Source organism: Gossypium hirsutum, chromosome D10 (genome assembly GCF_007990345.1).
Source record: "Gossypium hirsutum isolate 1008001.06 chromosome D10, Gossypium_hirsutum_v2.1, whole genome shotgun sequence".
In the NCBI taxonomy this organism is placed as follows: domain Eukaryota; kingdom Viridiplantae; phylum Streptophyta; class Magnoliopsida; order Malvales; family Malvaceae; genus Gossypium; species Gossypium hirsutum.
The window spans coordinates 60,867,251-60,891,095 of record NC_053446.1 but is presented as its reverse complement, the minus strand read 5'-3'; the positions used below and the strand labels follow the sequence as shown (position 1 = coordinate 60,891,095).

The 23,845-nt window shown below is 32.8% G+C and overlaps 3 protein-coding genes and 1 pseudogene across 6 annotated transcripts; 1 reads left to right on the top strand and 3 right to left on the bottom strand.

The window, feature by feature from the left end:
* Positions 1-3,707: 3,707 nt before the first annotated feature.
* On the top strand, positions 3,708-8,607 carry LOC107915817 (phenylalanine ammonia-lyase G4). The gene is made up of 2 exons (XM_016845015.2): positions 3,708-4,294; positions 6,576-8,607. The coding sequence occupies exons 1-2, from the start codon at positions 3,912-3,914 to the stop codon at positions 8,323-8,325; spliced, it is 2,133 nt and encodes a 710-aa protein (XP_016700504.1). The 5' UTR covers positions 3,708-3,911; the 3' UTR covers positions 8,326-8,607.
* A 4,183-nt stretch (positions 8,608-12,790) lies between these two features.
* Positions 12,791-17,062, bottom strand: LOC107915818 (ATPase GET3B). 4 transcript variants are annotated; one of them, XR_005919841.1, is made up of 12 exons: positions 16,779-17,061; positions 16,067-16,278; positions 15,919-15,981; positions 15,629-15,739; positions 15,165-15,239; positions 15,007-15,075; positions 14,855-14,920; positions 14,524-14,598; positions 14,342-14,440; positions 14,075-14,209; positions 13,616-13,913; positions 12,791-13,446 (listed from the first exon to the last, which is right to left on the bottom strand). XR_005919841.1 is itself a non-coding variant. In XM_016845016.2 (12 exons), exons 1-11 carry the CDS (start codon positions 16,966-16,968, stop codon positions 13,776-13,778), a joined length of 1,233 nt encoding a protein of 410 aa, XP_016700505.1. In that variant the 5' UTR covers positions 16,969-17,061; the 3' UTR covers positions 12,791-13,446; positions 13,754-13,775. The 4 variants fall into 4 exon arrangements, 2 of the variants coding, with proteins under 2 accessions (XP_016700505.1, XP_016700507.1); XM_016845016.2 differs by having other exon boundaries at positions 13,754-13,913; XM_016845018.2 differs by lacking the exon at positions 16,779-17,061 and adding an exon at positions 16,372-16,652 and having other exon boundaries at positions 13,754-13,913.
* Positions 12,959-13,459, bottom strand: LOC107915819 (putative RING-H2 finger protein ATL19). The gene has a single exon (XM_016845019.2). It carries the CDS (start codon positions 13,457-13,459, stop codon positions 12,959-12,961), a length of 501 nt encoding a protein of 166 aa, XP_016700508.1.
* A 744-nt stretch (positions 17,063-17,806) lies between the features above and the next one.
* LOC107915820 (ABC transporter G family member 28-like) lies at positions 17,807-23,727 on the bottom strand (annotated as a pseudogene).
* Positions 23,728-23,845: the final 118 nt, after the last annotated feature.

Here is a 23,845-nt window from a genome sequence, read left to right as displayed (position 1 = left end):
CTATGAAAGTTCAGTGTGAGTCTAAACCAAACATAATTAAATGGAATCGAATAGTTAACTAAAATTTACAATTATGAAAAATCAATTAAAACACAGAGGTCATAACAGATTGGCGTATCACATTATTATAACACTTAACAGTTATGCACAACTTATTCACGTATAATTTCTCAAAAATACAAAAGGTGAATTAGTTCATAACCAAATAGTCATATGTGGAGTATTTACTCTAAAACAGAACAAACGCAAATCATAATCAAATGCATCAATAAACGCAAATCATAATCAAATGCATCAGTCCCAATACCAACCTATCCAACCTCTACACACATTTTCAGCCATCCATCACACACCAATTATAGAGTTTTTTTCTAAACCATTCCATCCTTTAGACACCATTATCGGGTTATTGTGGACCCGTCTAATCAATTGTTCCTACCTAACCCTCAATGTCTGTAGCCTGACATCCATTCTATAGTGCAATTCAAGAACAAAGACCGAGAAGGTATGAGTCTTTTAACACACTTTAGGCTCAAGGTTTCAAACACATTGGTTCATTAAGAAATGATCACAAGTCTCAAAATTAGAGTGCTAGGAATGTATATAGCCTACAGGTTAGTCATTTAGGCTCTTGGCTAATAAACAATGTGTTAAGTCATCCGTTAGCATCTCAATGTATACAAAACCTAAACACTTCTATTTGTTTTCATGAATAATGTTAAATTCCAATGCATGCATTCACTCATAATTTGACAAAGAAAAAAAGGAAAATATCTTATGTGGATATATCAATATTGTGATGTGTACAACTTTAAAAAGATAATTTGTTATGCATTTAAATATTTTCACTTAATTTCTTTTAAACATTTCACATGATAAATTATTTTTTTTTCATTTTTAATTAACTTACCTTATAAGATATTTAAAAGAAATTATACATAACAAAGTATCTTTTTAAAGTTGTACACATCACAATATTGACATATCCACCTATGATACTTTGCTTTTTATCAAAGGTTTTGCATTTAGGTCTAAGACCTCCTAATTTTTGACAACATTAGACTTCTACTAAATTTAAAGTCAAATTAGGTCAAACTTTTAAATGAGGGAAATCTTTTCGGGAATTATTTATCTTTTATCAAGAAATTCGAACTTAAAACCTTATTTAAGGAATTATGAGTACGTATATAATATTATTATTTTTATCCGCGAAAGACAATTATAAAAATTTTAATAATGAACTTTGATTTCAAATTTTAGTATATGTTGATTTCTTTTCTTTCTGTTAGATTTGTGTATCATAAACATATCATGACAAATTAATTGAATTTAATTTGCATATTCTATAAAAAAAATCATAAAGGCAACGTACACATAGGAAATATACCTAATTCAATAATATATATGAAGAACAAAATTAATTTAGGTTTTGCACTTAAGTCTAAAATCTCCTAATTTTCGATAATATATATGTGTCTAAAACCTCTTAATTTTTAATTAATTTAATCGAACCTTAATATATTTATCGAAAAATATCATATTGTTTTTATTACTTTAAATCTTTCATATAATAAATTAATTTTGTTAAACATATGATATGTATATATACATAAACTCTAATAAAAATTAGGAAATATACCTAATGCAATAATATATATGAAGAACAAAATCATAAAGGTTTTGCATGTAGGTCTAAAACCTCTTAATTTTCGATAACCACATTAAACTTCAATTAAATTGAAGTTTTAAATGAAGGAAAGCTCTTCTAAGTATTATTTGTTTTCTATTCACAAAATTCGAACTTAAAATTTTATTTAAAGAATTATGAGTACTTTACAATTGGACCAGCTCAAAGAAGGGAACACTATAGGTAAAAGTATCATGGAACCTTTATATTAAGAGTCAATTTTCATTTTGTCTCTCCTACTAAAAAAATGAATAAATCAGTTCTTGTATGTTAAAATTAACGAGCAAACATGTCATTTCTATTAAACAAGTCATCCATTTGTAGTGTTAAAAAAATGGTATGACTAACTGAATAGTGCCACATACACTTCATGCTGATGTATAGAGATCAGTTTTTAATAGTAAAAATTTATGAAATTTTTAATAAAAAGATCATATTACTTTTTGATTTAACATTTAGGAACTAATTTATTTATTTTTCGAATAAAGAAAATAAAATACAATCTAACTCTTAATATGAGAGTCTCTATGTTATTTTTACCGATAGCCATATTAAACCAAAAAAAAAATTAAACTCCAAGGCTCTCTATCTCCTGTTTTCCACCTCAGCTTGCCACCAAACACTGCTATTAAATCTGATCCAAGTATTTTATAATCCTGTCACAGGAGACACATGATGCGTCATACCACATTTAATCATTTATAGAGTAAACAGTAATGGTGATCTTAAAATTTTGAGTTTACATTTCATCCCTAGATTTTCAAAAGTTACTTATCAGTCCTCATTCTTTCAACGTTTAAACCAAATAATCCTTCTGCTAACCCTACCGTTAAATAATTTTCCTTGAAATGTGTCCATCTAGAATTTGTGTGTTAAAAAATTTAGTCAAATATTTTAATATTAATGTAAGTAAATATGATTATAGTTTCTTACAAAAACAAACATTAATTTATTATTATGTACCCCAAATACATTGCAAGTTCCTTTTTATTATTACAAAATTTAACAAACTTTGTTAAGTTTGTCACACTATTGCTATCAACACACCAAGTTAAAAAAAAAACTATTCGGATAATAAATATAAAAATATATAAATAAACTTACAAATGTAATTACTAAGAAAATAATAAAACAAATTATTACCCTACACTTAATTTTTTTTAAAATGTATGATATTATATTGTTTCATATCTGATTCAACTAATTAGACAATCAGCTCTTAATTCGACTAGTTAAATCGTTGATTCAATAATAATTAAAAAACTTAAATCAGTTTAATAAGTTGAACTATCGATTTCTTATTGATTCACAAATAGTTTGGTTTATACTTGGTTTTATGTCATCAATCGAACTATTAATTCTCGATTCAATCGGTTGGTTTGATTTTGGTCCTATATCACTATAACCATGTTTAATATATTATATATCTATACTATATATAAAGTGCCTGATTGGGTTGGTGTCATAAGTCAACTTGATACTAATTCAATTAAAATACCCTTACTTTAAAGAGTAATTAATATTATGGTAAGGATATTCTCATAAAATATTCAAATAAAACAATTTAAAAATACTATTTGAGAATCAAATACAATACCAATAAATTCATATAAAAAAACTATTGCCACTCCGATAATAATCATTTATTAATATATTTTTACAAATATAAAATATTTTTATTCACTCACATCTACTTTATATATATTTTTAAAAAATTTGTAAATACCATCGCAACCAAAATATATCTGGATACAATCTACGTATAATAAAACTTAAATACGAGTAATAATGGACAAAATGGTAATTTAGCAAGCTGAGAATTGTGGGATGACGTTGCTAATTTCGTGCCTCCCCGAGTGCTCACCAACCCCCATTTCCCTTTCAATTAAAAAAGAAAAATGTTGGAACCATTGGAGGTTAATTAGAGCATCCACCAATCAAGTTCAACCAATTGTCAAAATCACAACCATCAAGATCCAACGGCCATATAATGTTCTCAACTAACCCGTCGGCCAACCCACCCAACACTCAATGTTCATCTCTCAGACATTTTTATTTATTTTTTTATTTCTTTTTTCTCTCTATTTAAACCTTGGAAATATTGTTCAACAAACTCAGGAAAATTTTCACTTTCCCTGAAAAATTTCCTTTCCTTTTCAAGAAAGAAAAGAAAAATCTTTAGTTCCAAAACTTCCCAGACGCCAAACATTAGCCATTTGAATCAATGGAACCAATGGAGTTACAGTTTTGTAATGGCGGAAACGGTTCGTCACTGGGCGACCCCTTGAACTGGGCCGCGTCAGCTCAGTCAATGAAAGGTAGCCATCTGGATGAAGTGAAGCGCATGGTTGAGGAGTACAAGAAGCCGGTGGTTCGTCTTGGTGGTGAGACGTTAACGATAGCTCAAGTCACGGCCATTGCGAACCGCGACGTCGCCGTTCAGGTTGAGCTCTCGGAGGCGGCTCGGCCGGCCGTTAAGGCCAGCAGTGATTGGGTTATGGAAGGAATGAATCGAGGTACGGACAGTTATGGTGTCACCACTGGCTTTGGTGCAACATCTCATCGGAGAACCAAACAAGGCGGTGCCCTCCAAAAGGAGCTTATAAGGTAACTTCAATTTTTTCATTTTATTTTATTTGTTACCGTATAATTCGGTGATTATATAAAATTTCATACGTTAATTATTTATATCATATATATAAATCTGAAAATATTTATGCATTAATATCATTTCCATACTTTATGTTTTCTTTGTTCTATAATCGTTATTTATTTTTCTATGTCGGATTAATTATTCTGAAAAATTCGAAAATCGAACCTTCAACATCATGTTAAGGAGTTGTTGTCTGGTATTATTATTTTCACGTATCAAAACAGTACTATTCCATTATTGGTAAAATTGCTATATGACCTTTTAAAAGATTGGTAAAACTGCTATTTGACCCTTGTAAAATTTATAATTCAATATCAATTTTTTGGACACAAAATTCGTCTTTGATAGTAGGTTAATATCTGATTTTGATTAATTTTATATACTTATATTATACTTTTATTTTATGATAATATATTTTAATTATATTTTCCGCCAACTTAGGTAACTAAAAACTAAGATCCTTTAAATAGGCCATAATTAGCACAACACTCTTTCCGCCATGTTTGGTAGTTGTAATTTCAGCTATATATCTCCTTCATTAATTAATTATGTGAAAAACCCATGCACTTAGCTTTCAATTTTTCCCCCACCTCCCCTATACTTTTTCTAAAATTTTTTGTAGCTTTTTTTAAAAAAAAATCAAAATTTTCGTGGAATAGAAATTATATATAAATAGTTTTGTTTTTTTATATTAATCTTTTTTGATAGGAGTCGCTTTTAGGAAGGGCACAAATTTTACTTTTGTGGGTCACTAGAAAAATATGGTAATTCAAATGGTTTTAGATTTTATTTTAATACCTGAAGAAAATTTTCAAAAAAAGAAATCAGAGTTAATGATCCTCAACTAAATATTAATTATGGAACAAATCTGGCAATCCGTTTATGTTAATCACGTTTCCTATTTTTTTCCCTAATAATTTAAACATAAATATAATTGATTTCAACTAGTATCACAGATTAACGGGGTTGAAAAATAATTAAAAAATTATTATTTTTAACATAATATTATAATAATTTGAACTTAAAATATCATAATATATAAACATATATTAATTGTGTTTAAATATGTGTTTCTTACACTGTTTTCGTGTTTTTACTAGGAACTTACATGCACTCCAAACATGAATAGAATATGTAATAAAGATTGGATTCTGGAGTTTAGATAGTTGAAATGAAATGATTGGCTCGAGTTAATTTATTTTATTGTATTCTTCATTGGTTTTAATAAATTAAGCCTCAATCATTTAGGTCTTAATGTGGGGTCAAAATTCAAAGACAATGACATATTTTATATAATCTTAAAATAAAAATATATTTCATTTGGTTGGTGGTGAAGTAAAATCCAAGAAATATTAGAAAAATAAATTTGGTAATCTCCAGCACTTCAACTTAATTTTTGCCAAGTCAAAAAGGGTAAAATTCTTGTTGAAAAATGATCTATCAAGGTAATAGACAGTACTAATTTGTCATTTTTCCAACTCAATAATCAATAATAAAAACTTGGAAATTTAGATACAGTTAAAACATTAAATTTGTTAATTTAATTTTTTTTCTCTCATTTTCTTACTGGATATAGTGATTCGTATGTTTGTTATGCTTGAGTTATTTTTTTATTGTTATAATCCTTTTTGAGATATTATATATTTATATCAAATTTGATACTTCAATAATTTATTTTATATAAATTTGGACATGTTTGTTATTACATTATTGTTTTGTTTTGTGTATTGTAAGTGCTATTTTCAAATCGAATCAAATCAGTCAATTGAATTATAAACCAAGTATAGGGCCTGAATCAATTGTTTTGTAAATTGATTTTTTCTATTTTTATATATATTTTAATCTTTTTTATAAATTTTTAAATCACTTGAACTGGTCCAACTAACAATAAATGACCTGGTTTATCTAGTCCCATACCTTCTCGGCCATGGCTAACCTAGGGATGACAAAATTTTCCATAAATGTTGGATCCCAGTCCATACTCATTAAGTTCTGACTTGCTCTGTGTGGATAATTTTTTTGGGAAATTGAGCTGGGACCATATCGAACTTTAATTACATCAGGGACTGTTTTAGATAAAATCTGTTTATTCTGAGATATTTATTAAAATATTTTTTAATTTTAATTTTTTTTTATCAAATGTGTTTGGTTGAATTTCAGCTTGTAATCTTAGATGTTGTTCTTGAAGTTAGTATATTGTTAAACTGTGGCTAAAATATCATATTGTTGCAATAGGTTCTTGAATGCTGGAGTTTTCGGGCAAGGAACCGAGTCATGCCATTCTTTGCCACACACTGCAACGAGGGCAGCCATGCTTGTGCGGATCAACACTCTGTTGCAAGGCTATTCCGGCATTAGATTTGAGATCCTAGAAGCCATTACTAAGCTCCTCAACGTCAACATCACTCCATGTGTGCCACTCAGGGGTTCAATCACTGCATCCGGTGACCTGGTTCCACTTTCCTACATTGCTGGCCTTTTGACTGGCAGGCCAAACTCTAAAGCTTTAGGACCTAATGGTGAAACATTGAACCCAACTGAAGCCTTTAGCAAAGCTGGGATCAATGGTGGGTTCTTTGAGTTGCAACCAAAAGAGGGTTTGGCTATGGTTAATGGAACCGCTGTTGGGTCTGGGTTAGCTTCCTTGGTCCTTTTTGAAGCTAATGTATTGGCTGTTCTCTCAGAAGTTCTGTCAGCCATTTTTGCTGAAGTTATGCAAGGGAAACCTGAATTTACAGACCATTTGACTCACAAATTGAAGCATCATCCAGGTCAGATTGAAGCTGCTGCAATTATGGAACATATTTTGAGTGGTAGCTCTTACATTAAAGCAGCACAAAAATTGCATGAACTGGATCCGTTGCAGAAGCCAAAGCAAGACCGATATGCTCTTCGAACATCGCCTCAATGGCTCGGTCCTCAGATCGAAACTATCAGGTTTGCAACCAAAATGATCGAAAGAGAGATCAATTCAGTGAACGACAATCCCTTGATTGATGTCTCAAGAGATAAGGCCTTACATGGAGGGAACTTCCAAGGTACTCCAATTGGTGTATCAATGGACAACACTCGTTTAGCTATTGCTGCAATTGGCAAACTCATGTTTGCTCAATTCTCTGAGCTTGTTAATGATTACTACAACAATGGGTTACCTTCGAACTTGTCAGCAAGCCGGAACCCGAGCCTGGATTATGGTTTCAAGGGGGCGGAAATTGCGATGGCTTCGTACTGCTCTGAGCTTCAATACCTTGGCAACCCTGTCACCAACCATGTGCAAAGTGCTGAGCAACATAACCAAGATGTGAATTCTTTAGGCTTAATCTCAGCAAGAAAAACAGCTGAAGCTATTGACATATTGAAGCTCATGTCTTCAACTTTCTTGGTTGCCTTATGCCAAGCCATTGATTTGAGGCATTTGGAAGAGAATTTGAAGAACACTGTGAAGAACACAGTTAGCCAAGTGGCTAAAAGAGTCCTAACAATGGGATCCAATGGTGAACTCCACCCATCGAGATTCTGTGAAAAGGACCTTCTACGAGTCGTCGATCGCGAATATCTCTATGCCTACGCCGACGACCCTTGCAGTGCAAATTACCCCCTAATACAGAAACTGAGACAAGTACTAGTAGACCATGCATTGATGAATGGTGACAGAGAAAAAGACTCCACCACTTCAATCTTCCAAAAGATTGGAGTCTTTGAAGAAGAGCTGAAAACCCAATTGCCTAAAGAAGTCGAAAGCGCCCGAACCGAATTCGAGAACGGGAGTCCGGCTATCGCGAACAAGATCGAAGAATGCAGGTCCTACCCATTGTACAAGTTTGTGAGGGAAGTTCTTGGGACTCATTTGTTAACAGGTGAGAAAGTGATTTCACCAGGAGAAGAATGTGACAAGGTTTTCACAGCAATGTGTGCAGGGAAGTTGATTGATCCGTTGCTGGATTGCTTGAAAGACTGGAATGGTGCTCCTTTGCCCATATGCTAAAAAGGGTGTTTCTTTTCTCAAAGTTTGAGAGCGACAACAAAGCCACACTGTTCTATAAGTTCTTTAACCTGTGCTCATATATAAAGACATATATATAGCTTGTTTAAGTTTTTCATTCGAAAAATTTGTGAAAAACCAGAACTGCTGCTGTTTTTAGTGACTTGTTCTTTTCTTTTCTTTTCTTTTTTGGGGAATTTAATTACTTGCATTAAATGTTTCTTTGTATCAAGACGTTGATTACAGCAAAATGAAATGAATATATAAGATACTGTTTCTACTCAATTCATTGAATTACCTCTCTTGGTCCTGGCTTTGGAAATTAATTCTTGTTATCATCTCAAAGGATGCTATCGGGATAAATTAAAGGGTAGTAAGAAAAAAAACTTTTGATTAATTTAACTAAATTTCAAATTCTATGTGACATGGTCCCAACATTTTCCAATCTTTACATATCGAAAACTTGTTAATTCTAATTTAGATACAAAAATCAAACTCGATCAACTCAAATATAAACAAAGCTTGATCTTATTTGACAAGTCAATAACCCAAACATTAATAAATTAGAACTTAAAACAATAAAAATTTAAAGTGACTCAAACCTAAAAAATTTGAATACAAAATAATCTAACTCGAAAAACTCAAATTACCTAAATCTAAAATAATCCAACTTAAATAAAAAATTCATCTCAACTAAAACTCTTCAAATATTTTAAAACTCGATAAAAACAATCCAATCCAATCTAAAATTAATTTAATCCACTAAATAAAATCAATTTGACAAAAACATCTCAACTTAGAAAGTTGAACCCAGATTGGACTGTTCTGCTTTGATTTGATTAGTGTTATGCCTACTGATAAGGATGTGCTTATTTATAGTGGAGGATCTGGGTAGGTTGAGTTCGCCATTGTTGACACCCTTCATGCTGTTTCAATTGTAGTATGGTCATCAATCTCCAACTTGTTAATTTTAACCTTTTAAATTCCACCATATTTTAGAGTTTAAAAATCTTATCAATTTGGTTAATTATACCTCAATTAGTGTCAACTAATTGATAAAAAAGTCAACCATTTGAATTCAACAATGCAATATCAAAACAATTCAAATTTTATTTAACTTGCAGGGTGTATTAAGTATTACTTTTAATAAATATTTTTGAGACAAAAAATATTTTTTGAATAAATGTATTTCTAAACAAGTTTTTTTTAGAAAAAAAATTGCTTTTTTTAAGTCAAAAAGTGGTCCAAAAAACACTTTATTTCAAAAGCTGCAAATTTTAACTTCTCTCCAAAAATGTTTTTTTTTTCATAAAAACACTTTTGAGAAGTAATGCTAAACTAAGTCTTAACTCTTAATCAGCTCAATCCGCCTATTTACGAACTTTAATCATATGCTTAACATATTATTTTTATAAATTTATATTAATATTTTCTCTAATAAAACCAAAATTATTATTGTAATCTAAGGAGGTAAGTAGGTAGTCACTAGCGCTTAACCAAGTAAGAATTACACGTGCATATATAAGCATAGAATTTTCAATGCATACATATTATTAGGGGTAAGCAAAACTTGATTCGACTCAAAATAATCGAAAAAAATTTAAATTTCGAGTTAAACGAATCGAGTTATTCGAGCCAACTCGAATTTTTTTTCAAATTTCAAGTTCAAATCGAGTTTGGTTTTCGAATTCGAATAACTCGATTAATTTGAATAAACTGAATATTAAACTATAATATTTATATTATTACCCCAAACTCCTAAACCTCTTTACTTTCCTCCCAAAACTTTTACTCCCCTCCCATCCTACCTCCGTTCTACCTCAAACCCATCCCCCCGCCCCACATTTTTTTTTGAATATTTTTCTCCCAAAATTTTACTCCTTCCATTTATTTCCCCCCTCCCAAAAAAATTTTACTCCCTCCACCACCAAAACTTTTTATTTTCTCCCAAAACTTAGGGGTGAGCAAAATTCGATTTGATTCGAAAAACTTGATAAAAAATTCAAATTTTAAATTAAATAGTTCGAGTTATTTTAGTTAATCAAGTTATTCGGATCAACTCGAATTAAAAATTAAGTTTTTTTGGTTTAACTCGAATATGAATTACACAATTTTGAGTTATCTAAAAATTCGAATAAGAAAAGGCAAAACTACATCGTTTTGATAAATGTTTACATTTTCTAAAGTTAAAAGTCAAAACTATTAAGTTAGAAGGTAAAATTATGTTGTTTTAATAAATATTTACTCATTAAGTTAAAAAGTAAAACAATTATATTATTTATGCAGTTAAATAATCTTGTACTTCGTCTATTAGTTAAATAATCGGTCCATGTAAACGCAACATTGAGTATAAATAATATGATTCGTTAACTCGACTCGACCGAATACTCACCCCTACCTAAACTTTTACTTCTTACCCTTTACCCCAAATAAAAAATTTAAAAAATCCAAAAAAATTCTAAACCTAAATAATACTAAATTTATTTATATGTACTATTTATATTATTAAATTAAATTTCAAATTTGTACTATTTATATTATTGAATTGTTTTATCATATTGAATCTTTATAAATTTTTGCTAAAATTGAATTATTGATGATACCATAAAATATTCGTGTTAAAATTTTATATTGGTATCAATTTCATATTTTATCTTTAAGATAATTTTTATTAAAAAATCAAATTTTTTACATTTAATATATTTTTTTAATTTCAAAATGCATAGTGATAAGAATCAGAAGATAATTGAAGCAACTAAGCAAGTAAAAAAGTTAACCCGTATATAAAAGATTAATAAATAAAAGTTAATAGCAAATTTGATTATGATGGGTGATAGTGATTGCAAGGACCTAAAATATTCTTTTTTATTTAACTCGAACAAATATATTTGATTCGATTCGATTTGAATTACATCTCACTCGACTCAATTCGAGAAAATTTCAAATCGAGTTAGGATGATAAAATATGATTCATCAACTCGATTAACTCAAAATTTTTTCATTCGATTCGATTGAACGCTCACCCCTACATATTACTACTATTAGATGCGAACTCATCCAATTGTAGGTTTGGTTTAAAATTTAAAAGGGTTTAAATAAAAAAATATATAAAATTTAAAAAATAATTTTGGGCAATAAAAAATAAACTTATTTGAAATACAAGTTAGGCTCAGCTTTAAAATTCAAAAGCAGTCCCTTGATTTGGTTTAACCTATTTTCAAGTTTATTTTTTTGTTATTTTTATATATTTTATATCAATAAATATTAAAAATACTATACTATAATGTAAATATTAAAAAGTATGTTAATTTTTTATATTTAGAAATTAAATATATATAAATAATGGTAATAATATTATACATATAATCACCAAAAAAAATAATTACTTTTTTAAAAAATAATATGAGCATGCTTAAACAAGCTTGGATTAGTCTTTTACAAAAGCGGGTGAACTTGGATCAAATTTAATATCCATATTTCGAACAGGACTGAACATGAATTTTTATATATAGTATTGATATCATGCATGTAATTATCCCAAGCCCAATCCAATCCAACTTGATTTATGAACATTTCTCTCTCTCTCTCTCTCTCTCTATATATAAAATACATATATACGAATACTATTATTAAATACTTGATTGAGTTTGATTCTTTTTACAAAAAGAGATATCTTAATACAAGAAACTACAATGGATATTGATTGAATCTTAACTCGATTGGCACCAACATTGTTGTCAATATAGGAGGTCGTGGGTTTGAATGTACTGAAGTGCATCATCCTCCTATTTAAGGGTTGGAGAGAGGTTATGGATAATTCTAAATATTGTATCAAAAAGAAACTTACAATGAATATTTAATTTAACTAAGGGGTAGATAACTACTTATCACTTAATGTAGAAATAAATTATCTTCTTTTAAAAATGAAATATTGAAATTAACATATTTATCTTTCAACCAAAATTATTCAAAATAATATAAAATATTATATTAATAAGATTAAAATTTTAAAAAAAATCTTTAAAATTATTATTTATTTTTATCAAACAATATAATTATATTAGTACATGTATATACTAATTTATCAAATAATTTTTTAATATAAATTCAACACTTATAAAATTTAACAATAAAAATTCATTACTTAATTTTTCAACACTTCAAATTTTATTTATCAAATATTATTACTGGGGTTAGCCTCCTCCACTTTTTCCTTCTGCACCTAGAAAAAAAAATACTAAGAATACTAAATTAATTACTTAATTTTAAATTTTGGACAATAAAAAAAGTTAATAATAAAATAAATCTAATTAAATAAACCCTAATAGAAACCTAAAAGGCGGATTAGCAACTTTTCATGCACAAAAAAAAAAGAAAAAGATAAAAACAACTTTATTACATAGAACAGAAACTAGAACAAAAATCACAGTTACAGCATCGATTTCCAACATCTCATCCATCTTGACAATAAATCCCAAGATTTAATATCAATGTATTCATTAATGAAAACAGTTGTATATATCAAAAATCAAGAAAAAGCATCCATATACTACACCTTCACCTTTATGCAGCTCAAACCCCTTCTAATTTAGAACATGAGAATACTGAAACATTAACAGCCAATTTAGTTTCAATGCTACACAGTGATTGGTGTCCGTTCTAAACCATGGACTGAACCACGACAAAGAGGGCAATGCCTGTCCTTAACCAGCCATTCATCTATGCAATGTTGATGGTATTGATGTTTGCAGTTAGGAAGAACCCTACAACAATCTCCGCCTTTAAACTCTTCCAAGCATATAACACACTCGCTGTACTGCAATTCAATTTTTTCCTCCTCGTACCGAACAATGGTCCCGACCGTGATTGGCCTCAAAGTTTTATCAAGCTCCGTCTGTGATGGCTGTCTTTGCATGGCAGGATGAACTACTGGAGAGCTAGGTAGCCCGTTTTCGATATCTTGGTGGATATCCCGGCGGGAACGACCAAGCACTAAATCTATGCAAAAACATGTAGGCACTTCCACATCAAACGTCAAGAAATCAAACGCCATCTTGATTAAGTTGCCAAAAAGCACAGCAGCAATCCATAGAAGTATGAGCTTTGCGAATAACGTGATCAATTCTTCGAACACCATGTTGAAAGGAGAGAAAGATATTCAGAGAGATACTCGTAATATTAATCAGCAACTTCGATTAACTACGACTTTTATAAGCATCCTTGTTACTTGCTAGAAAAGTAACGTATAGTTTGAACCCTATAAATCTAGTAATATTAATAGCAAACAAAATACCTAAACTCGACCCAAGCTTGGCAAATCAAATAGTAAGCCAATACTGCTGCTCAAAAGAAGTTTTTTTTAGGACATTAATTAATTATCTATTTTTTAAAAATAAATATCAAGCCTTTGATAGAGAATGTTTTTGTGTACCAATTAGCCTCAAAATGTTTCTTTATTTCCATACAAAGTCCCCCATAAATTTAAGTGCTGGAACACCCCTAATCTCCATGTCAACTAGGGGCGACTGGATTAACTTCAAGCTCGATAGCTCAGGATCGTTCCGAATCATATCAAGTGCGCGCATCTGATCCTGAAATTTTCAATTAATGGAAAGTAAATACAGGGAAGTGTTAGGAGAAAAGGAACACATAGATGTTAATGTTCTGTTCATCGGTTATAATCTAGCACCATTGGTCTCTTGACCTGGTTAAGGGGGTTATAATCTTCCTACGAAAGTAAGCCGATTAATACCTTCCTTTTCACTGCACAAAATTTGCAGTCGAAGGCCGAAGGGGGAAGAATCTGATTAACAATAAGTCTCCGGACTGGAACATTTTCCTTGCTCAAGGAGGCTCGAAGCCTAGATGACTCGCTGACTGCCATCACCTAGGCAAAAGTAGGTAAAATGTAACCAATTGCTTGGAGGCAACAAATGATCACCGTAATATTCATGTAAAGAAAGCTAAAATGGTCCGCTATCGAAATTGAGCCCTGAATTAAAATTGTGAAGGGTGTCACCGTGGGGATTGTGACGATGACGAACTCGGTAGAATCTGTGTCACGGAAAAGGTCTCTCACTTTCACCATCCGCTCCCTCAGCTGCTCCAACTTGTCAGCCTATGCAAATAACATAAGTGAAAATAATATAAAAATAAATTGGTTTTTAGAAAGAAAAAAAAAATGCCAGTTATCAAGCTTACAGCATTTTGACGGGTTTCTTCTTGTCCGAAAACAGATTTAATGGCTGAGGTGGCTGATGCTATCTTCTCTCTAAGCTGTACAAGGCAATGGAGGTGAGAAATCATAGCAAGAAAATAATTCCTCCAGAACTAGATATGAAAAGATAATACAACCAAATTGATACAGCAATAGTTCCGGATTCATAACAGACTTAGTTCAGGATGCTAGAACCATATGATAATAAGAAAATGTCATACAAATCACTCATTTTGTCACTTCATGGTTCACCCTTAGCTATTGATAGCCGACAAATAAGAACAAATAGACTACGGGATTTTATGGCATTCCAACCTTCAATATCTTGCCTATGGATGCATCCAAGAAGTCTGGCAAAGACAAAAGTCGCAAAGTATGTCCCTGAAAAGAAATCTCATCGATTAGAATCCGTTACGTTGACTTAAAATATTAAGTGCCACCAAAATAGAAATATAACTCAAACTCACTGTTGGTGCAGTGTCAAAAACTATTCGAGTAAACTTGCTATATTGTGGCGAATCAAGAAATTGCATCACCTACCAAACAGCTTCAGTTGTCAGTATACAGCTCAAAGATATGAAAATGGCATTCAAACATGGAAATAAGCAGAGCACTTGTAACTTACCTTTGAAATTGCAATCGCTTCATCTAAACCGGGAGGTGGAGTGTCCAGTAGCTCTCCCAATTTCAGCTCTCCTAACTACATAAGTCAAATACAGCACCAGAATCAGAAATTTCAAAAGAACTTCCGCATTTCTCCATGGTGTAGCATCTTAAACTTGCCATGTTACTGGGGTTTTGCGAGTCCATGTATGCATGAACATACGCTGTCTGCATATTTGCCTCATGCCCACATCACTAGCCCTAAATAAACAAGCAATTGAGAGAGACATGTAGCAAATAAAGAATGAAACTCCAACCAAATAAAAGTTTTGGGGTCATTTAGAAGAAATTTTGCTTAAAACAAAGATTGGCTGCCTAAATGCAACCATTGAGGTGACCATCAATGGAATTACATAGTGAAAATTATATCAAAGGATTATTTAGTATCTTAAGTTACCATGCTCATAAGAATAACTAAAGCTTCACCTGTTCGGCAAGCATCCCAAGGCCCATGCCATCCATAAAATCTTTGACCCCAGTTCCACCATTGTTCTTAGCTGCATCCCTAAATTCTTCCCTAGCCTTCTCCGGGTTTATCTGTGTTAAGGCTATAAATTTAACTTTCTGAGTATACACAGCAAATATAACGATCAAATCATAACTAGCAGACAGTTATCCCTTACAGAATACACGACCTCAAGGGTTACATGTAACAAACAGAAAAGAATCTTCAAAGAAAAACTAGGAAACTTTGATTTGGAGTTTATTCCACATACTTCAAGAGCAAACAAGGGAAAGTCGGGTCCTTCAACTGGTACTAGCATTCCTCCAGTCAAATCCTACAAACACATGGATTAAGACCAAGCAAAGATGAATGCAGTAAGAAAAGCATAGGAAAAAGAATACGAGGGAGTGGATTTAAACCTGCGCGAAAGAATCAGACAACGAATGAGCTGGATCGGTTGAGACAACAAGAGTGTGATGTCCATTATTTGCGAATTTTACGGCTAATGAAGCAGCGCAACTTGTCTTTCCTACACCTCCCTTGCCGCCTAGCATGTAATACTTACGTTGCTTCCCGGAAACCATGTCATCAAACCCTGCAACATCTTCTGTTGGAGCAGCCACTGATCTCACTGCCACCCAAATATACAAATTATATATCCAGCTCCAATATGCTAAGTACCATTTTTATATGAAAAATATAGCAATGGCACGAAACTACTAACCATCTACCATAAACATTTTTCCAAAACACTAAGCATCATGGCGTAAAAAAATTTTCAATCATTGGAATCACACTAAAAGCTATTAACCTCTTCATCTCATACATGAAAATATCATTTCAATTACTCTTTTAAGAAGCTTTTAGCGTTAATATCTACTTCCATCCTCAAAAAATTAAAAACATTTTTTATCTAATTAGCACCACTACAAATCAGTTTCTAAAAGAGTGGAATTTTATAACAGTCATACTACTTCTAAACCAAAAGTACCCAATGTAGAATCCATTGTAAGAAGCAGAAAGGAAAAAAAAACATTGAAAAGATTAATATTTTCCTAAAAACAAAGTGAGACCCAAGACAGACACAATGATGAAAAAAAGTAAAAAAAAAAAAAAGAGTAAAGGAATCACCTTGAAAAGTGTTTGTGGGTCGCTTTGGTTTGATGGAAAGTGAAGGAAAAGGTGAAGATAAGGAGTGAATTCTTGGTGAAAAAGAAGCCAAAAAACTAACTGCTGCCATGGAATTTTTAGGAGTTAAAATCTTGTTAAAAGACAAAGAATATGAAGTAAAAGAAGCATTCAGAGCTGCTGTTTTTTCCATTTCTTGTTTCCTCTGCTTTTCTTTTTCTTTTTTCTAGTTGTTCTTAAGAGGGTTATGAACAGAGTTGTTTTTTCCGTTTGTGTAGAAACAAGGAAAACTTGGATAAAATAATATAATAATCAAGACGTGGCCCCGACCCGCCAATCCTTTGCCTTTGGCGGGCGGGTAGAATACTAATTTTGTTATTTCTTTTATCATTTAGTCATTTTAAATTTTAAATTTTTTAGTGAATTTACTTTAAATTATTTTATTCGGATTGTTATGAGTTCAAGTACTTCAAATGTGTTGCTCAAGTATTTTTTGGTAAATTAATTATTTAGATTATTTCAAATACTATCAAATTTGAATTCATTTTTTATTTTGCTTAGCGGTGGGCTGGCTATCACCAAAAGACGGTACATATTGTTCGTTAAAACTCCACTCACTATCAGTAATTTTTCGTGAAAAATGGATAATTCTTCGTCAACTTAATCTATTTCTATTTTAAAATTATTTACTATCTTATAATTTCTTAAAAAATTCCTACTTCAATCCTTAATATTTTTATAATATAATTATTTTTTACTAAATAAATAATATTTTCAAGTTAAACCAAACTAAATAGTATTTAATTTACTAGTTTAAAACAAATGTTGGGTGCGAAAGTAAACACGTTGTACTCTCGATAAGAGAACACAAATTCAGACTTTAAAAACAATATTATTAAAAAGAATAAAAAAAATTATTAGTCTAAATCACTCCATAAAATTTATCAATCATGTATGAATTAAATCGTCAAAGATATGACATTTTATCATCTATGGATGAAATCATAACTCTTTTCGAGTAACTCAGGAGAGAAAGAGAAGATGTGTACGGACTAAATAAAGGAGCTGTATCTTTACAGTTATTATATGCCTGGAAATGGATTATCAAGTAAAAAATCCTAACCAAAGAAACATTCTCTCCCTAATGTACAGATGAAATGGGAGATAGGGTAGTATACCTAAGTAATCAAATTTAACAGATTGATTCCAGACGTACAAGAAAAGACATGGCACCATTTACCAATAGATTGTGATCATCGCTCCCATGATTTTCGTGTTGCTGAAGGTTCGATGGTGCCACGAGCCTTTAGGTCCGAAGACCACTTTTTGACAGGAAATAGAATACACGTTAGGTTGGATGCGTATTTTCACTTCTTTCGGAATGTAATCATACCAAAAAACGCAATTAAACGGCTGATTATGCCGGTGAGAATAAGGATGCCTATACAAAGAGTCCATTCGTGTAGATTATAATCGCTTTTCGATAGGGCTCCACATCGAGTAATTAACCACACTCCGTAGTACCTGAAACGTAGCAAGCCTCTTTCTGTAAATTCATGCATCTATCATGGAAACTTATTTGTACGAGTAAGTTCTCGTTAAGCATCAACTTATTCGGAACTTATTCATACGAATAAGTTGTTCCTAAAGCACAACTTATTCAAAACTAAGGAGCAATGCATAAATATATATATTCGTGATCTCTTGAAATAGATAAAAGGGTGAATACAACATACTTTTCGGCATTTGCTATCACGAAAGCTTCCAAAGCCCACTTAGGATAACACAAATTAGATATATTTTTCAAAACTTCATTATCTTGAGTCCGAGTGGCAACGAGAGTCAAAACAACTGGAACAAGAACCGACCACTACAAGAAGCACATTGAGGATGAATGAAAGGATATATGAAAATTTAAATCAGTAAAGAGACCTTTTTTCTCACTCGATATGGTCTAATTTTTACTTACCAGTTGCGCAGAACCAGGATGAAAGAAGATGGCAAATGCATAGCCTATACCGGTCACACAGTACACTAGGCACAGCAGGACAACGTAATTTTCTGCGAATGAAGATCTTGGATTCGTGAAGAAAAAGAACATAGAGAGATACACCAGGGGCTTGATCACAGTATTGAAATGGTCGATTGTGTCTTTGGCCAAAAAGTAAGCCAAGCTGCTCATGCCAGATGCTCTTTCTCTCAAATATTGTAGTTTATCGAGTGAAAATGATCTCAAAGCAGCTATTTTGCATAGAAGAGCTGAAAACATCAAGAACCTTTATGGTAAGTAATTTGATATGGCGATAAGACAATTTATGTTTCATTTGCAATTTTCATGGGAACAAATCGAAAGAGCAATTTAGTTCAAAGAAATCCTTGTAGCATCAGTAACAGTTGGCCAACTTACAGACTGCGATTATGGTATACGTATAACCAATGGCCCCAAAGTTTTCTTCGCCTGTTTTACCTATTGTTCCTAAGCAAGCCACAGCAAGCAGTAAGATCAGATAATCGGTTGCTTGTACTTTGGCTTCCCTCATTCGCTGCTTGCCAAGCCTGAGATTTTACAGATTTAAGAAGCTGATTATTTGTCAAGTAAAAAGGAGACCACGAACAAATTGTACTGTTTTCACCAAGGATAGTTGACTCAAAAGATCATAGACATTTACTCCCTCAGGCAAATCCAAGTAATCATTATGTAGATAGTGCTTACCTTCCGAGAAAGTATCTGTATTGCCAGAGTACACCCGGAGTTCTCCGGCTCGATAAGTCCTTAAACTTCAAGAAATTGTGGCGTATGGTATCCTGATGTATCTCGACAGTTGTCCTGACATCTTGCCATAACTCTCCAGCAAAAGATCTTTCATCTATTCCAGCATGAGGACTTATCCCATCTGAAAGATCTGGACTTGCTGAGGGCATAGAAATCCGAGCAGCAGTTTGCTGCAGTTCAGGGGGCACCGGGTAGCCATTGTGAAGCATCCACCTAACCGGAAGCTCTTTATAGTTCACGCCCGAGCTTTGACTTGGTTTTACTATACCCTCCAAAATGTCAATAAAGTGGTCTGGAGGATTAACACGATCTGGGACATGGATCCCAAGGCCTGCAAAGTATTGTTCCGCTTTCTTTGCTGAACCATGGTAGACTGTGAATCCCCCTTTCGCCAAAAGGACTAGATCATCAAACATTTGGAACAAGGAATAGCTGCACCAGACTTCTCAGCAATTAATATGTTTCATGAATACCAGAATGGCAATGTGGACTTTGGATAAAATAATCGTTACCTTGGTTGATGAAGCACCATGCAGATGTTTACACCTTCAAGAGCTTCATGTCGAAGTGCTCGAAGAAGTTGCAAAGAGGATGCGCTGTCCAAACCAGATGTAGGTTCATCCAAGATCAAAAGTGAAGGTTCCATGACCATTTCCAGTCCGACATTTACTCACTTCCTCTGGCCTCCTGAGATACCTCGCTTCTCTACAGTTCCTACCAAGGAATCACGCACCATCTGGAGCCCCAAAGCCTCTATAACTCTTTCAACAACAAGAACTTTATCCGGTTTTGATAAATGAGCAGGCAGTCTTCGGTATAGAGAAGTTTATCACATAGGAAAATGGCAGTAGTCAATATAAAAGAAATCATAGTAGAAAAATATAGAAAACCATAAGATCATGACATATAATTGAAGCATGCACAAAAGAACATCAAACACAAGTATCAGGAAATAAAAGGGTTTGAATCTAGCATACCTACACTTTGCATTGAACCATAGATTCTCTTCCACTGTCAAGTTCCCATGCACGATGTCATCTTGTGGCACGTAACCAATTATTTTCCTATATGAGCGGATTGACTCATTTTTTCCATTTATAAGAATCAAACCAGTCATCTTGCAACCCATTGCCTTTCCAGCTAGAGCAGAAATAAATGTTGTTTTCCCAGCACCGGAAGGGCCCATGACAGCAGTGATGCGACCGGGCTTAATTTTTCCAGTAACACACCTCAAAAGATGCTTGTCTTTTCCTTTCAAAGTGAGTGTAAGGTCTTTGAAAGAGACCTCAATCAGAGGCCTTTTCCTGATTTCAGGATTAGTTGCCATAGAAACCACTCCCGAGAATGTAAGATCCTTATTTTCTTCTTGCTTTGCTTTCTCTTTCTCAAGTTCAGCATATGCATACTTAAAAATCTGGCTATTAGTATGAGGCTGCTTTCCCTTTGTAGTATGACCTTTAGATTTTCTATCATGGCTGCTGACATCAAATCTGTCATGCTTCTCAATGTCATCTTCAATTTCATGCATCTGCCCCTTGGATGCTGCAGATGACGATAGAGACTCACTTGAAGCACTCGTATACGCAGGAGCATATGAGTCTTCATCTGCTTCAAACCTTGTTCGATCCAATATTTTGAGTTCCTCAGGATCTTTTGTGGATTTTTTAAAAGAAAATTTCTGCGAAATATGACTTTGCAGTTCACTTGCATGCTTCTTAGCAGCATTCTTAGCAGCTATCCACCTCTTCCGTGCTTTAGCTGTCTCCCTTGCACTTCTTGCCGCTGCTTCTCGGGCTTTGGCTAGTCTTCTTTCCCTCGTGGTAAGAACTTGGTCTGAACAGTTGTAGATAATAAGGAGTAAAGTAACAGTAGCAACCTACATGAGAAAAGGGGATTATTATTGTTGACAGTTGCCTAAGGAGCTATAAGCTTACTTCGGTGAGTATGTCTGATTCAAATGAGAAAAAATAAAACGCAAAACAACTAGAAAATGGTAAGATTACAAAAATAAAAACCAGTGATCAGTCATCCTTATGGCTAGCGGAATAAAACAAACAACTTACTATAAGCATAATTCCATAGGCATGCAGATCTTGAGTTGATGTGCTTGCATTGCAAGAAGTCAACTTGAAGCAGCCTGCATGATCAATGAGAGTAAAATAAACAATCCAGACAACTCGAGAAATATTTTGAACTAGGACGTATAATTAATATTCTAAGCAAAGGCTTACGTTTCTTAGACGTTGAACCCGTCCTGCAGTAATGTCTGAAAAGGCACACAAAAATTTGATAGCATCAAGAAAGATGAAAACTAAAGCAGGAGTTTAAGCTATACATAGAAATAATGTGAATAACATATGAAAAATGTTGGAAGAATGAAACTAAAAAATGTAGCAATACCCTTTACTGCAAAGCTCTTTCTGGACTGTTGTTGGACAATATGACCCTGCAGAACAGAACACCTCACCACTGCTATGAACATCAGCCCATACATTGGCCCCTCCGCAAGTATGGTTTTGCTTTCCGGGAGGCAGCTGGTAAGAATATCTGAAATACCATATTCATAAATCTTCTTAATACGAACCTTGTTATAGCCGTAGGGCATTCAACTTGTTACGAAATGTTTAGAAAATAATATGAACTTACGGCTCACATATGCCAGTTTGATCATTCAGTTTTGCAACCGGACAATGGGAACCCAATGGACAAGCTTTAGGAAGACAGCATCCAATGAAGCATATGCAGAAAACATATTATGAGACACTAACTAAGCAGAAACAATATAAGCTAACAAAAGATTCTCAGATACTTACGAATCATGCACGTAAGACCACGAGGGCAGAAAAATCCCTCACAACATGGTTGACAAGAATTAGTCCTAGAAGGAATAACCTGAGAATTTTCAAGGTCCGGCTCATTTGAAGGTGTTCTACAAGCCCATCCAGGCTCACAACCGGAAACCCATGAGGTTAAATTACAGTTCCTGTTAGGCTTCAAAGTATTGCCATTTGAACCTTTGAAAATGGTATCGAAGTAGAATATAGCCTCCGCAGCTGTGCACACACGCTGCATAAAACTTCCTGTTCAACCGATAAACACAACAGTACCATAATAAAATGTGAGAAAACATGATTCTTAAAGCAATTCAACTAATCTAAGTTCTAAGTACATTTTTGGTTTTATGCAAGAAATCTCCACTTAAAGCAATAACTTATGTCAAGGCAGCATGTTTTAGCAAAATAGTACTTGAAGAACACTGTCGAACTATGCTACTTCAATCTCAAAACAAGAACCAATTCCATTGCATACACAAGTATATACATATATAAGTCTTAAGCATTGAGAACCACCAATTAGTTCATATATTCATAATCAAGAACAGGTCAATGCAATTAAGAGTTCTACAATTCAATTCAAGAACCAGACGATCAACATGCATAACAATTGGGGAAAAAAGAGGAGGAAAACTCACGGGTCCTTTATGCAGAAACTGGCTTGTTTACTGATATCCTTACTAAGAACAGTGGTAAGATTAGAAAGCCTGCTATTAACAAGGGTTGTAACAAGTGGAAGAACATCTGGGTTGTTCACTTCATAATCATTGAAATTTTGACATTGTACCATGTTTACCAATAAACTCAAAACTACAAAGCCCCAGATTGAAACTGACCATAAAGAGCAAATTTTTAACTTCTTCAACCCCATTTTCAGCATTTTGAAAAGAAACCCAACAAAGAGACAAATTAATTCTTTTTGACACCCAGGATCAATATGAATGTTTGTAGCTAAAAATGTGAATGAAGAATAAAAAGGGATCTAGGGTTGGCTGAAGGGCACCAAGTCGTGGGGTTTAAAGGTCAAACCTTTAAGATACTTTTAAGTAAGCAGCTTAGCCACCTTCTTCATTGAAAGGGGAAATAGAAAGGAAAAAACCTCCATTTTTAATCTTCCTATTCCTTCGTGGTTCATGTATAAAGACCAGGTGAGAACTAAGAAGGGCAAAAGGAAGCTGGTGAAAGTGGGACCCTTGTAAGAGGAGACCTTGTCTTAAGAACTATTTGCATTGTTTGCCGGCTTTTAGAAACCATGACATGCTTGGTTGTGGTGTCCAGTTTTGAGAAGAAAACTGTTTGTAATAATTAAAAAAAAAGAAAAAAGAAAAGCCATATGTTATATTTTATATTATTAGATTCTAAATTCTAAATCCCATACGAAAAACATCAAAAATTGATCTTTTTAGAAATTTTGAACAACTAGTAGTATACTAAATTGTTGTATTTCTGGGTTTAAGAACTTT